General features: G+C 48.0%; 1 protein-coding gene across 2 annotated transcripts; it reads right to left on the reverse strand.

The window, feature by feature from the left end:
* Window positions 1-2,311: 2,311 nt before the first annotated feature.
* NDUFB2 (NADH:ubiquinone oxidoreductase subunit B2) lies at window positions 2,312-5,736 on the reverse strand. Of its 2 annotated transcripts, none has more exons than XM_023736874.1 (4): window positions 5,604-5,736; window positions 4,876-5,020; window positions 3,676-3,773; window positions 2,312-2,584 (listed from the first exon to the last, which is right to left on the reverse strand). In XM_023736874.1, exons 1-3 carry the CDS (start codon window positions 5,699-5,701, stop codon window positions 3,699-3,701), a joined length of 318 nt encoding a protein of 105 aa, XP_023592642.1. In that variant the 5' UTR covers window positions 5,702-5,736; the 3' UTR covers window positions 2,312-2,584; window positions 3,676-3,698. The 2 variants fall into 2 exon arrangements, with proteins under 2 accessions (XP_023592642.1, XP_004382439.1); XM_004382382.2 differs by having other exon boundaries at window positions 2,318-2,683.
* Between the last annotated feature and the right edge of the window lie 8,107 nt (window positions 5,737-13,843).

The following is a 13,843-nucleotide window of genomic DNA, read 5'->3' on the forward strand; positions in this document are numbered from 1 at the left end:
ACCCAACCAGAGGAGACAGGCCTGGGATCTGCTTCCAAAGGGTCACAGCCGTAAAAACCCTGTGGAGCAGTTCTGTTCTGCACACATGGGGTCGCCATGCGCTGGAACCCATCCGATGGCAGCTAACAACAGAGAACAGACTAAGGGGTGGTGCCTACCAGTGCTCACAGGTGAAGACTGTTTCACAGAACTCCTGCTTAGTTTATATACAGTGAAACCCAAGAGCCGGAACTCGATGGCGCTGCTGTTTTTCCGGGTCTTGCAGGTTTTCTGCCTTTGACAGGGTGCTTACCACTTTTCTGTCACTCTGTTAAGAATTCTATCTCATAAACACCTGGTGAGTTTTCCTACTCCGACAGGCTTCTGCCTTACCCAGGTTCCAGCTTTCCCAAGTTTTACTGTATGTATATTATACATGCAGATTTATATACTAGGTCACGGTGTGAAATTATTTCAGTGAGTCATGATCAAAAAACTGCCTCCAGTCATCTGGCCCAGCCTTCAGCCAGGTAGCCAGGATTTGCACCTCAGCTCTCTCACTAACGGTGAGTGTGGGCAGGTTACCTCACCAGTCTGTCACTCCATTTCCTCATCAGCAAAATGGAAACAATGTGAGGTTTTAATAAGTTAACACATGTCAAGTGTTCAGAACAGTGCCTGGCCCGTAGAAAGTCTAAGCTTTTCGTGTTGTTTCCTTCAGCCTCCTAGAGCCATCAGTTAAGTGGACCTGCGCCCACTGAAGTGCCCCCTTAGGCTGTAGCAGGCGGCGCCCCGTTCCTTGGAGAGAGGCTGGGGTGCTTTCCTGCGCTGGCTCGCATTGGAGTCAGCCCAAGCGTGGACAGCCAAGTGTAGACAAATGCTGCTTTTTAAGTTACCTTTTAATTCAAGTCAAGCGATTCTGAGGATTTCTAAGGAAAAGAGCTAGTGGGGTCATCCTCCTTGAGTTCACTGTTGCAGACGGTTCTTTTCCCAGAAACTTGATTACCCGGTAGGGGGAGGGGGCACAAGAGTGAGCTCCACCATCGCTGAAGGAACACCTTGTGTTGTCACCAGTGGGGCGCTCACCTCAGCACGTGAGGACAGTCGAGGGCGGGTGGTCGCCAGTGCCTCACAACAGTGGGGCGGGGTGTCCCCTTGCTTCCTCCCGCCCCTCTGCCCTACGCCCGCACTGACGAGAACAGGGGCGAGCGAAACCAGGGTCTGGGCGCGCCCTCCCATCACCTGCTCAGGGCGGGCAGAGGCCCTGACATCTGACAACCTGTGCCTTCCCCGGGGCCCCACAGCCACCTGGGACCCTTGCCTGCGATCGTCTGTCCCGTGTCCCTGGAGAGGTCAGACATTCACACAACTGCTTCCTCCTGGGACTTGGTTCAGGGGTCGGCTCAGATGCCCTCCCGGACCCTGAAACACGCCCAGCTCCGCACCTGGAGCACACTGCCCCTGCTGCTTCCCACAGGGCCCTCAGCATCACTCCGCCTCGGCTGGCTGCCTCGCTGCCCCTCCAAAGACTGAAATCCTGAGACAGCAGTCTCATCTCCTGGTTTCACGTTGTCCCCAACACCAAGGCAGGCAGAGCATAAGGTAAAAAAAGGAACAGCTGTGCTCTGGGGCCAGTCTGCCCTGTGCATGAGGAAAACCCTGTCCTGTCTACCTCCAGAATGGCTGTGCTGCCATACAAAGCTGGAAAGTACTTTGAAGCAAATTTTAGGGAAAGTGAAATCCTGTTTCACTCTTGCCTCCCGTTCCTTAGCCCCAGAATTCCTAGGTGTTCAGGGTGTCTTGGGAGCTCCCTGAAGGGCAGGCCACTCAAGACGAAGCCCACAGCAGCTATAGAGACAGCTGACCTCCACCCTCTGTAGGAGGGCAGGAACCCACCGGCAGTGGGTGAACGGTCAGACACTAACCAATAAGCCTGGCATGCACCAGCTCACAGAAAGCAGGGTAGCACAGCCTTAATCGGCCAGCTCACTGATGTGTGGTGCACGATTCCACCTGGTTGTCGGGAATGAAAACCAGGTGAAGTCACGCACTGCAGATTAGTACATAGACACAATTCAGCCCGTGCTACCTTGCTTATTGGGGAATCCATCCTGCCCTCAGCTGACAACCAAAACCAAAAACCAAACGCGTTGCCGTCGAGTGGATTCCAACTCATAGTGACCCTACAGGCCAGAGGAGAACTGCCCCATAGGGTTTTCCAAGGAGCGGCTGGTGGATTCCAACTGCCCACCTTTTGGTTAGCAGCCACAGCTCTTAAGCACTGTGCCACCAGGACTCCCAGCTGACAACCTACATACTAAAAATCAGCTGTTTTGTGTTAAGTGGGGGCTTTGGAGTCAGACCTAAGCTCAGCCACTGACCAGGTGTGTGGCCCCCAGGTACCTATCTGTGGCCTGGGACCTGTGGGGAGCAGCTGGGAGGGCGTAGCCGTCACTCAGCCCAGCAGTCAGCCCAGCAGGCCGAGCTCGGGACAGTCGCTACAGAAACAGCCGCAATGCAATCTCTCATTCTCAATCAAACCACTTTAATTTATGACTTTAATTTACAATATGAAATCTGTTACTCTTGACGCTCTCACCAGCTCCTGCGGGAAAACAAGTGGAAAACTTTGTCTTCTTCAAATCCACAGTTTCCGTCTATTCAGTCACTGCCACGCTCACGGAGCCCCAGCTAGGCGAGAGGCCTGACGGACGAGACGCAGATTCACCCGCTCGCTCAAGCGTTTACAGTCTCTGTTTCTCAAACACGATGGTAACAAGTGTATTTGAGAACACTGAGAAACCCCTAAAAGGTTACCACATCCTAAGATGGGAGGGACGGAAGGCAGGCCGACGGGGGACAGGAACAGCAGAGTCACGATGGTCAGACCTGTGAGCAGGCAGAGGCCTGGGACGGCCGGGACTCTGAGAGCAGCCCAGCCTGCCTTTAGGCGGTGCTTTATCCCATCGCCCCGCCATGCACCTGAAGACAGCTGTAATTCTAATGCCGATAAATTGCTTCTAATTTAAAATTTAACAGCAATATTAGTAGTAGTATTTAACTGAACACTTAACTATCATTTAATGCTTCCTGTCCTTTAAAATAATTTCTAAGGCATTCTGAATCATGGCAGTTGTTAAAATGCTATTATTAATTTAAAAACACATTAAATGAGAATTCTTTAATCCCTGAAGTTTTGGGGGAAAAGGGAATCCTCCTAGTACCTCTCTTTTGAAAGACAAAAAACTCTGACTTCCTGATCAAAAACGAAAGGGCCATAACCTTTTACTGTTACAGAGTTAACGTTCATACAGTTCCACAGAGGAACATTCCCGTACGCTAGACCTCCCGATTCTTGCCACTACAGACTTAAACAATGAGGTGGAACATTGCAGACATTCAGTGTATTAAGTGCCAAGTCTCTCTGGTTTACCACTATTCCCTCTGCCTGGCACAGCACAGTAAATACATCAGAAGTATGTGACCAATGGATAAATAAACTGTAACATAACTTAGGAAAAAATATGAAAAGGAGGAAGATGAGATCAAAATGGGGCAGGGAGAGGACAACAAATGTGAAAATAGTAAAGGCAGAAATGAGGCCAGTGAGGTGGTGAACTGTGCCTCACGCCGTTAGAATACGACCATGACAGGCACAAGTCTGAACAAGCGTTCACTGACAGAAAACACACCCACCTGTCAGGCAGCCAGTCGGGTCCTCAGTCTTCATCGTCGGGAGGGATGCCCAGCTCTTCATCGGTCCACTGCGAAGGATCCGGATATGGAAAGTGACCCTGGGGAACGATCGAATGAAAAACAGTTAAGGACCGGCAATCCACCCAACCAATTAAATGTAAGAAGAAATCATGGAAGGGAAAAGGTGACAAGGCTAACTGCCACATACACAGCCCCTGGCGTGCCACCGGGACAAGCTCTGCTGCTTCACCAGCGCAGAGCCCACTGTCCTTCAGTCTGTCCATTACAGGCCATGTGCTGGGCTTTCACTGCCTCCCATTTTGGAGCTGCCGCCTGAGCCCACAGCGTGTTTGTGACAGAGGCAACCGATTCCAATGACAGCCCACATCCCAGCACTGCTCCACAACCCTGGCCAACATGGATGATTCACCCCGCTCGTTCCTGCTGTGAGGTGCGGGCCAACCTCCAGGCACACCTGGCTGTGTCATCACCTGACGGCAGACAGCCACAGACTCTGACAACTGACCCACAGCCACAGTCAGCTGTCTGCCAGCTCAGAGAAGTTCCTGAGCAACCCGTACACCGCTAGCATTTCAGATTTGTTCCTATCTCGTAAACAAAATCAAATTTACTAAAATTCAAAGTGACGTGGGTCAACAAGCAGAGATTTCAATCTCTTGAAGGTGGGGTTCCCCGGAGAACTGGGGCTGTGCGAGTAAGAGGAAAGCCCCGCTGAGGCTCATGACACGTCCCAAAGTCACCCGTCAGTAACCTTCCTCCTCAAGACGGAGCTCACGCGAACCCCACCCATCCTGGCTGCCCCAGGCCACCTGACAGGCTAGACAACATTCACCACGAAAGGGATTTGAATGTGAAAACTGACCAAAACGTGTAACCTTTACCAACAGATAAACCCCCAGGTAAGGAAGGTGAGAGAATTTGTGTCTGGTCTCCCTTTCAAACACATCAACCAAAGAGAACGCATCAGGCCAGGACCGCCTAAACCTGCGACCTTGGGTAGAAAGCTCAGACGCTACTATGTCTCATCAGAGACCAGAGCTCCCTGCGCTGCGCGGAGAAATCGTGCAGAAGGGTCTATGCAGCCAGAAGCAAGCTCTATAAACAAAGTCAACAAGCCAAGCTGTTAACACATCCACCCACCACCCACCAAAGGGACAAGAACGAGCCTCCTGCACTCACCAGCACAGCGTCCGAGTCATGCCAGAACCGCCAGAGGATCCAGAACCACATGGTCGCGCTGAAGAACTCGGCCTGGAGCACCTGGGACCTGGTCAGCTGGGGGAACTGCCGGTAGGTGGGCTCGATGTGCACGCCGCCGCCGGCACTGCCAGCCAGAGAAGGACGGTCAGCGCTCGCTCCCGTGCCCAGTCTTCACGGTGTAGAGGCCATTCCTAACTCAGGGGCATCCCAGAAACTAATCCTGACATTTCTCGTCCCCTCCACCACACACCCCAGGACGGGGGCGGTGCCCCTACGCTCGCTTTAAACTCGGGCAGCAGCCAGCACCTGCCAAGAGGCTAACGCCGGTCCCGCTTGGCGACATTCGCGTGCGCTGCACCGAATGTGTGTGAGTACGTGGATGGCCGGGCTGGCCCCGGGGTTGTGGCTGAGGGACGGGAGTTTGCCCTGGTAGGAGAGCATCAGCTTACCCAGAAAAACACACGAGCAAGTGTATGCTGGTGTTAGTCTTCCAGCACAACGACTGCGGCGCCCAACCAGCCCGCCCCGCCGCCCGCTCCCGGAGCCCACTCCCGGCCCCCGCGTCCAGGACGGACTACAACCCCCAGCATGCCACGGGGCGGAGCCGCGCAGGGACCCGTACCCGCCCCGCGCCGGGTCAAGGTGAGGTGAAGGCGTCCGGAGCCTTGCTCCTCAGAAACAGGCGAGGCCCCCGCCCCCACACTCACTGACGAACACCCCCGCTTCCCGCCGTCCGCTTGCGGCAGCTTCTGAAGAGCCGGCCTCCGCCCCGAACGAAAGGCGCAAGCCGAGTCAGAGCCGACATGACAGCCCGCGTCCGCACTCCGCTCCCAGGCCTCGCGAGCCTGACGTTACTTCCGCCGGGAGCCCCGCCCCGCCAGTGTACCGGCGTCACCCATCTCTTCCGAGGGGTTTGCGGGCGGGAGAGGCAGCTGTGACCGTCTCAAAGTTCAAAAGGCCACAGCATTTCAGTCCTTTCCTTAGCATGGGAACGAACTCCAGCGAACTAACTCCAGCGCCTCTTCTTCTTCGCCGGTGTTTCCTGGCTTGGAGGTGAGGAGATTCCCCCATGAAAATACGAATGGTATAGACGGGCTCAGGCGTTGCTAAGACACGGCCCGACGAGGCGGTGGCTGGGAGCCTGACGGGGCGTGGCCTGGTAGGGGCTGCACGCTCCCCCGGATTGTGTGTTTCGGATTGAGCGAAGCTGAGGACACCCAAAAGGCTATTTTCGACCCGGCCAGGGTAGGCTTTAGTGATTCCCCTTAGGAGCCCCTCTTCTTTGTTATATTTTTGTTTACAAAAAAACACACATTCCAACTCTTAAGTTGCAACTCCCTGTCTTTGCTGACGTAGACTTTTTTCACACCTCTCCTGCTAGCTCAACCTGCTCCTCCTGCATTGACTGACCTCCAGACCTTCTTATATATCGCTGCCAGATCCTTTCTAAATCAGTGCCTGTGCTGGTTAACGTGTGCAGTTTGGCTGAGCAATGATTCTCAGTGGTTTGGCAGTTATGCTGTAGTTTGGCGATTATATAATGATGTAGTCATTCCCCATTTTGGGATCTGATATGAGCAGCCAATCAGTTGAAAAGAGAGTTTCTTTGGGGGTCTGGCCTGCATCCAGAATACACACACACACACACACACACACACACACACACACACACACACACACACACACAGACGCATATATGGATGTTCTGACAAACCTCATTTGCTCTGGATTCTGCATCCAGCTCATCATCATTTCACTTCCGGTTCTTGGGACTTCAGCCAGTGGCCTGCTGTATTGCCTGCTGGTCTTGGGATTCATCAGCCTCTGCAGCTACATGAATCAGGAGAAGTCTCCAGCCTGACGCTTTACCCGCGTACATGAGACATGCCAGCCTCTACAACCTCGTGAACCATTTCCTTGAGATATATCTCTCTCTGCTTTCAGCCAAGATCCATCTGACATCAGCAATGATATCCCTTATTTCATGTCCTCTCCTGAATCCGGCCTGAATTTCTGGCAGTTCCTTGTCAATGTACTGGTGAAACTATTTTTGACTTATCTTCAGCAAAATTTTACTTGCATGTGATATTAATGATATTGTTTGATAATTTCCACATTCTGTTGGATTAACTTTCTTTGGAATGGACACAGATATGGACCCCTTCCAGTCTGTTGGCCAGGGAGCTGTCTTCCAAATTTCTTGGGATAGACAAGTGAGCGCTTCCAGCATTGCATCCGTTGAAACATCTCAATTGGTATTTCCGCCAATTGCTGAAGCCTTGTTTTACGCGAATGCTTTCAGTGTAGCTTGGACTTCTTCCATCAGTACCATCAGTTATTGATCACATGCTACTTCCTGAAATTGTTGAACATCAGTGAGTTCTTTTTGGTACAGTGATTCCGGGTATTCTTTCCATCTTCCTTGATGCTTCCCACGTTGTTCAATATCTTGTCCCTAGAATCCTTCAATATTGCAACTCGAGGCTTGAATTTTTTTTCAGTCCTTTCAGCTTGAGAAATGCCAAGGTTGTTCTTCCCTTTTGGTTTTCTAACTCCAGGTCTTTGCACATTTCATTATAATACTTTACTTTGTCTTCTCGTTTGAAATGTTCTGTTCAGTGCTTTTACTTCATAATTTCTTCCTTTCACTTTAGCTACTCTACATTCAAGAACAAGTTTCAGAGTCTCTTCCGACATCCATTTTCTTCTTTCCTATCTTTTTAATGACCTTTTGCTTTCTTCGTGTATGATGTCCTTGATGTCTTCCCACAACTCATCTGGTCTTCAGTCATAGTGTTCAGCACATCAAATCTGTTCTTGAGATGGTCTCTGAATTCAGGTGGGATATACTCAAGGTCGTACTTTGGCTCTCATGGACTTGTTTTAATTTTCTTCAGCTTCAACTTGAACTTGCATATGAGCAATTGATAGTCTGTTCCACTGTCTGCCCCTAGCCTTGTTCTGTCTGATGATATTGAGCTTCTCCATCATTTCTTTCCACAGATGTAGCCGATTTGATTCCTGTGTATTCCATCCAGTGAGGTCCATGTGTATTGTCACTGCTTATGTTGTTGAGAAAGGTATTTACAATAAGTCCTTAGTCTTGCAAAATTCTATCATGCGATCTCTAGCATCATTTCTATCACCAAGCCCATATTTTCCAACTACTAATCCTTCTTTGTTTCTAGCTTTCACGTTCCAATCACCAGTAATTACTGATGTGTATTGATTGCATATTTGATCAAGTTCAAAGTGCAGTCTCTCTCTTTTTCTGTATACGTATGTGTGTGTGTGTGTATATGTATATATATATCTGTATATAGATATATATATGTGTATTTATGTATATAGATAGATAGACGTAGATATATATATATATATACACTTCACTGGTTTTCTTTCTCTAGAGAACCCAGCCTAAGACATTTGGTACTGGGAGTGGTTCCAGAGAAACAAAATTGTAAGGATAAGTTTTCTAAATTGGTTTTCAAGTCTCACTAGTCTTAAAGGTGCTGATGACACTGCCTCCAGTAGTAAAGAGGGCACTTCTAATCCATGGCATGAGGTGGCAATATTAGTACACAAAATATCACCACCAATAGATCAGGTATTGGTGAGAAGTGAGGCTCTGGGTGACCACATGTTTGATACTTTCCTACAGTTTTGTCAGAATCAGAAATATAGGGAGCTGATTAGTTGTTCCTACTTTCGCTAGACAAAGTAGTGAAAGAGATTGTTTCAGTGCTTAAGAGTCACAGCTCAAGCACTGCATAAAAGACCTCAAAGTTGACACTTGTGCCCTGAAAGAAAGCCTTATTTCTTGTAGTAACAGCGCTGATATTGCCGAAAACCAAACCTAGAGTCTTATCATAAGAGTGGCAGAATTACAACACTAATTGAATTCCCAACCTCGAATAGCGTCTGCAGTTAAAATGAGGGCATTGATTGGGAAGAAATGGATCCTGAAATTTGTGATGGGTACATATGGGTAGATAATAATCAGGAAGCTGAGGACACTGAGCCCCTAAATTCCATGGAATCACTTCAGCCAATAGAACCAGCCCCTCTTACTCCCATCTAAACAGATCACTCCATCTTTGTCTCCTAAGCTCCCCAGTGAAACCATCCCTTCCACCCCCATCTGATGAGATTAACTCAGCTGTGCCTGAAGAGTCTTTGTCTGAGATATTGCCTGAGGTAGCACCTGGAGCAGCACCTGAGGCATCACCTGAGGTAGATGCCTCAGAAGACATCACTGAATCTTCCCAGGACCTACCCCCACCATATATTTTGGTTTCTAGACCTATAACTAGACTTAAGTCCCAGCAAGCTCCAAAAGGTGAAGTGCAAAGTGTGACCCAGGAGGAGGTACTCCACACTTGAAAATAACTGCTTGACTTTTCTAATATGTACAAACAGAAACCTGGGGAATATGTGTGGGAATGGCTATTAAGGGTGTGGGATAATGGTGCAAGGAACATAAAGATGGACCAGTCTGAGTTTATTGGTATTGTCCCATGAAGCACAGATTCTTCATTCAGTATTTCAGCTCAAGAGGTTAGGGAAGGCTCTAGTAGTTTATTTGATTGCGTTGCGGAAGCATGGATTACGCAGTGGCCTACACTAAATCAAATTGAAGTACCAGACCTACCTTGGTATACTATAGAAGAAGGTATCCAAAGGCTTAGGGAAATTGGCATGTTCGTGTGGATTTATCAGGTTAGACTCACAGACCCACGCATGGAGTGCCCAGAGGACACACCTTTTACCATAACAATGAGGATCAAATTTGTAAAGGGAGCCCCAGCATCCTTGAAGACTGCTGTGATTGCTATTTTATGTAAGTCAGATTTGACAGTGGCAACTGCCCTAACTGAATAAAGACACCTAACTTCAATGGGGCTGACTGGACCCCAGGGTGGTAGGGGCTGAGTGGTGGCACTCAATCAACAAAGACAGGTGGGTGTGGTTACCGTAATGGACAGCAGAATCAAAGCAGTAATCAGAATAGTCTGACTTGTATGGATTTGTGGCATTAGCTACTTAGTCATGGTGTCCCTAGGAGTGAAATAGATGAGAAATCTACTAAATATTTACTTGATCTGTACAAGAAGAATTCTAGGTCAAATGAACGGAAGTCTAACTTGAATCATCAGAACAGAGACTCACGGACCCTCAGTCAGTTTCCACACTTGATCCAGTTTACCGACTCATAACCCTTTGAATGAAAGGGAGGCCAGGCCCCCTTGAGGAAGGACCCCGCTGCACTGCCAAAAATTTATACTGTTAATCTTTCTCCCAGCCTTCTCCAAAGAGATCTATAGCCTTTTACGAGAGTGACTGTTCACTGGGGAAAAGGAAATAATCAGACACTGGCTCTGAACTGAGAGTAATTCCAGGAGCCCCAAAATGTCATGTGGCCCACCAATCAGAGTGTGGACATATGGAGGTCAGGTTATTAATGGAGTCTTAGCTCAGCTCCATCTCACCGTGGGTCCAGTGAGTCCCCGAACCCATCCTGTAGTGATTTCCCCAATTCTAGAATGCATAAGTGGAATAGACATATTCAGCAACTGGCAGAACCCCCACATTGGATTCCTGACATATGGAGTAAGGACTGTTATGGTAGAAAGGCCAAGTGGAAGCCATTAAAACTGCCCCTACCTAGGAAAATAGTAAACCAAAAGCAATACTGCATTCCTGGAGGGTTTGCAGAGATTACTGCCACCATCAAGGACTTGAAGGATGCAGGGATGGTGATTCCCACCACGTCCTCATTCAGCTCACCTATTTGGCCTATGCAGAAAACAAATGGATCTCGAAGAATGACAATGGATTATCATAAACTTAACCAGGCAGTGACTCCAGTTGCAGCTGTTGTTCCGGATGTGGTTTCATTGCTTGAGCAAATTAATACATCTCCTAGTACCTGGTATACAGCTATTGATCTGGCCAATGCCTTTTTCTCAATTCCAGTCTCAAAGGACCACCAGAAGCAGTTTGCCTTCAGCTGGCAAGGCCAACAATACACCTTCACTGTCCTGCATCAGGGGTCTATTAACTCTCCAGCCCTATATCATAATTTAGTCTGCAGGGACCTTGATCACCTTTCCCTTCCACCAGATGTCACGCTGGTCCATTACGTTGATGACATTATGGTAGTTGGACCTATTAAGGAAGAAGTATCAATGACCCTAGATTTATTGGTGAGACATTTGCGTGCTAGAGGGTGGGAAATTAACCCAGTAAAAATTCAGGCGTCTTTCACCTCAGTGAAATTTCTAGGGGTCCAGTGGTGTGGGACACATCGAGATATTCCTTCTAAAGTGAAGGATAAGTTATTGCATCTGGGCCCACCAACAACTAAAAAGGAGACACAATGCCTGGTGGGCCTCTTTGGATTTTGGAGACAACATAGCCTTCATTTGGGTATGGTATTCCAGCCTCTTTATCAAGTGACTCAAAAAGCTGCTAGTTTTGAGTGGGACTCAGAACAAAAGAAGGCTCTACAACAGGTTCAGGCTGCCATACAAGCCACTCTTCCACTTGGGCTATATCATCTGGATGATCCAATGGTGCTTGAAGTGTCAGCGGCAGAGAGAGATGCTGTTTCAAGTTTTTGGCAGGCCCCTGTTGGTGAGTCACAGAACAGAGCCTTAGGATTTTGGAGCAAAGCCCTGCCATCCTCTGCAGATAGTTACTCTCCTTTTTGAGAAACAGCTTTTGGCTTGTTACTGGGCCATACGAGAGACTGAACACCTAACCATGGGCCACCAAGTCACCATGTGGCCTAAGCTGCCCCTCATGAACTGGGTGTTGTCTCACCCACAGAGCCATAAAGTTGGACGTGCACAGCAGCACTCCATCATTAAATGGAAGTGGTATATACGAGGTCTGGCTCAAGCAGGACCTGAAGGCACAGGTAAGTTGCATGAGGAAATGGCCCAAATGCCCATGGTCTCCACTCCTGTCACATTACCTGATCCCTCCCAGTGTACACCTATGGCTTCATGGGTTCCTTATGATCAGTTGACTGAGGAAGAGAAAACTCGTGCCTGGTTTACAGATGGTTCCGCACGATATGCGGCCGCCACTCGAAAGGAACAGTGGCAGCACTGCAGCCCCTTTCTGGGACCTCCCTGAAGGACAGTGGTGAAGGGGAATCCTTCCAGTGGGCAGAACTTCAAGCAGTGCCCCTGGTTGTTGACTTTACTTGGCAGGAGAAATGGCCAGATGTGTGGGTGTATACTGATTCATGGGCTGTGGCCAGTGGTTTGGCTGGATGGTCAGGGACTTGGAAGGAACATGATTGGAAAATTGGTTGACAAGGAGGTATGGGGAAGAGGTATGTGAATAGACCTCTCTAAATGGGCCAAAGAAATGAAGATATTTGTGTTTCATGTGAATGCTCACCTGATAAGGGTCTAATATCCAAAATATATAAAAACTACTGCAGCTCAACAACAAAAAGACAAAAAAAAGAAACAATAAAAAAATGAGCCAAGGACTTGTACAGACATTTCACCAAAGAGGATAGTCACATGGTCAACAAGCACATGAAAAAATGCTCACCATCATTAGCCATTGTTGTTGTCGTGTGCTGTCGATTCTGATTTACTAGCTGCAATGAGATACCACCTCACCCCCATTAGGATGGCAATGATAAAAATTAAAAGAACAGGAAAAGAGGTGTTGGAGAGGATGTGGAGAAACTGGAACCCTTATCCACCCATTGCTGGTGGGAATGCAAAATGGAAAACAGTGTGGCGGTTCCTTGAGAGGTTGAATATGGAACTACCTTATGACCCAGCGATCCCAATCCTACGTATATATTCAGAAGTGAAAGCAGGAGCACAAACAGAAACCTGTACACCAATGTTCACTGCAGCACTTTTCACAATAGCCAAAAAGTGGAAATAACCTAAATGTTCATGAACAGATGAATGGATAAACAAAATGTGGTATATTACCGATGGACTATTACTCAGCCATAAAGATACATGCTACAACATGGATAAACCTTGAAAACATCATGCTGAGCGAAGTTAGTTACGAAAAGACAATGGCCTTGCTTAGATGAAATAGGAAAATATATAGAAACCAAAGCTTATTAGTGGTTATCAGGGGTGAGGGGAGAGCAAAAGGGGAACTTTTTCTTGGGGGGCACTAAGTTTATGTTAATGGTGGTGGAATAATTCAGAAAAAGATAGGGGTAGGGATTGTGCAACATGAAGAGAGTGATTGATGTCACTGAATTGTACGAGTAGAAACTACTTGTGGATTGGTGAACCACGGACACACAAAATTGTGGATTGGCGAACCACACACAGAAAAAATTTTAAGAGTCATAATTGCATAGGGGACAAAAGCAATTGGGGAAAAGGTGTATCCCAATATATGTACGTATTTATATTCTCTTTTTGTATAGAGTTAACTGGCACGTCTTAGCATAGAATAAAAATTGTTAAAAAAACAAAACAAAACCCTGTGGATCCCACAGAATATTGTAAAGTGCTGGAAGATGAGCCCCCTAGGTTGGAAGGCACTCAAAATACATAGTGGCTGCAACAAGGGACTTGAGGATACCAATGTTTATGAAGATGGTATAGGACCGGGTAATAGTTTGTTCTGTAGTACATGGGTTTGCATGAGTCAGAGCCAACTTGACAGCAACTTACAACAAATAATTGGCAGAGCTGGGGTTTGAACCCCAGATCATCAGATTCTCAAGTTCTCTGCTCTTTTTACTTTTTAAGCTGTGCTTTTTCTGTGGCCTTGGGATCACAGCATTGTTCTTTGCTGGAAGCAAGACAGCTGTGCAGCTCAGCGAGCTCCCCAGGATGGACAGAAAGCCCGTCCTCCCAATTCACAGACTTTTTACCTTCGTACATTTGTATATTCCTCTAGGAAGGGTAATTGTTGAACAGCAGCCCAGAGAAAGCCACTC

Source organism: Trichechus manatus, unplaced genomic scaffold, assembly GCF_000243295.1.
Source record: "Trichechus manatus latirostris isolate Lorelei unplaced genomic scaffold, TriManLat1.0 scaffold00093, whole genome shotgun sequence".
NCBI lineage: Eukaryota > Metazoa > Chordata > Mammalia > Sirenia > Trichechidae > Trichechus > Trichechus manatus.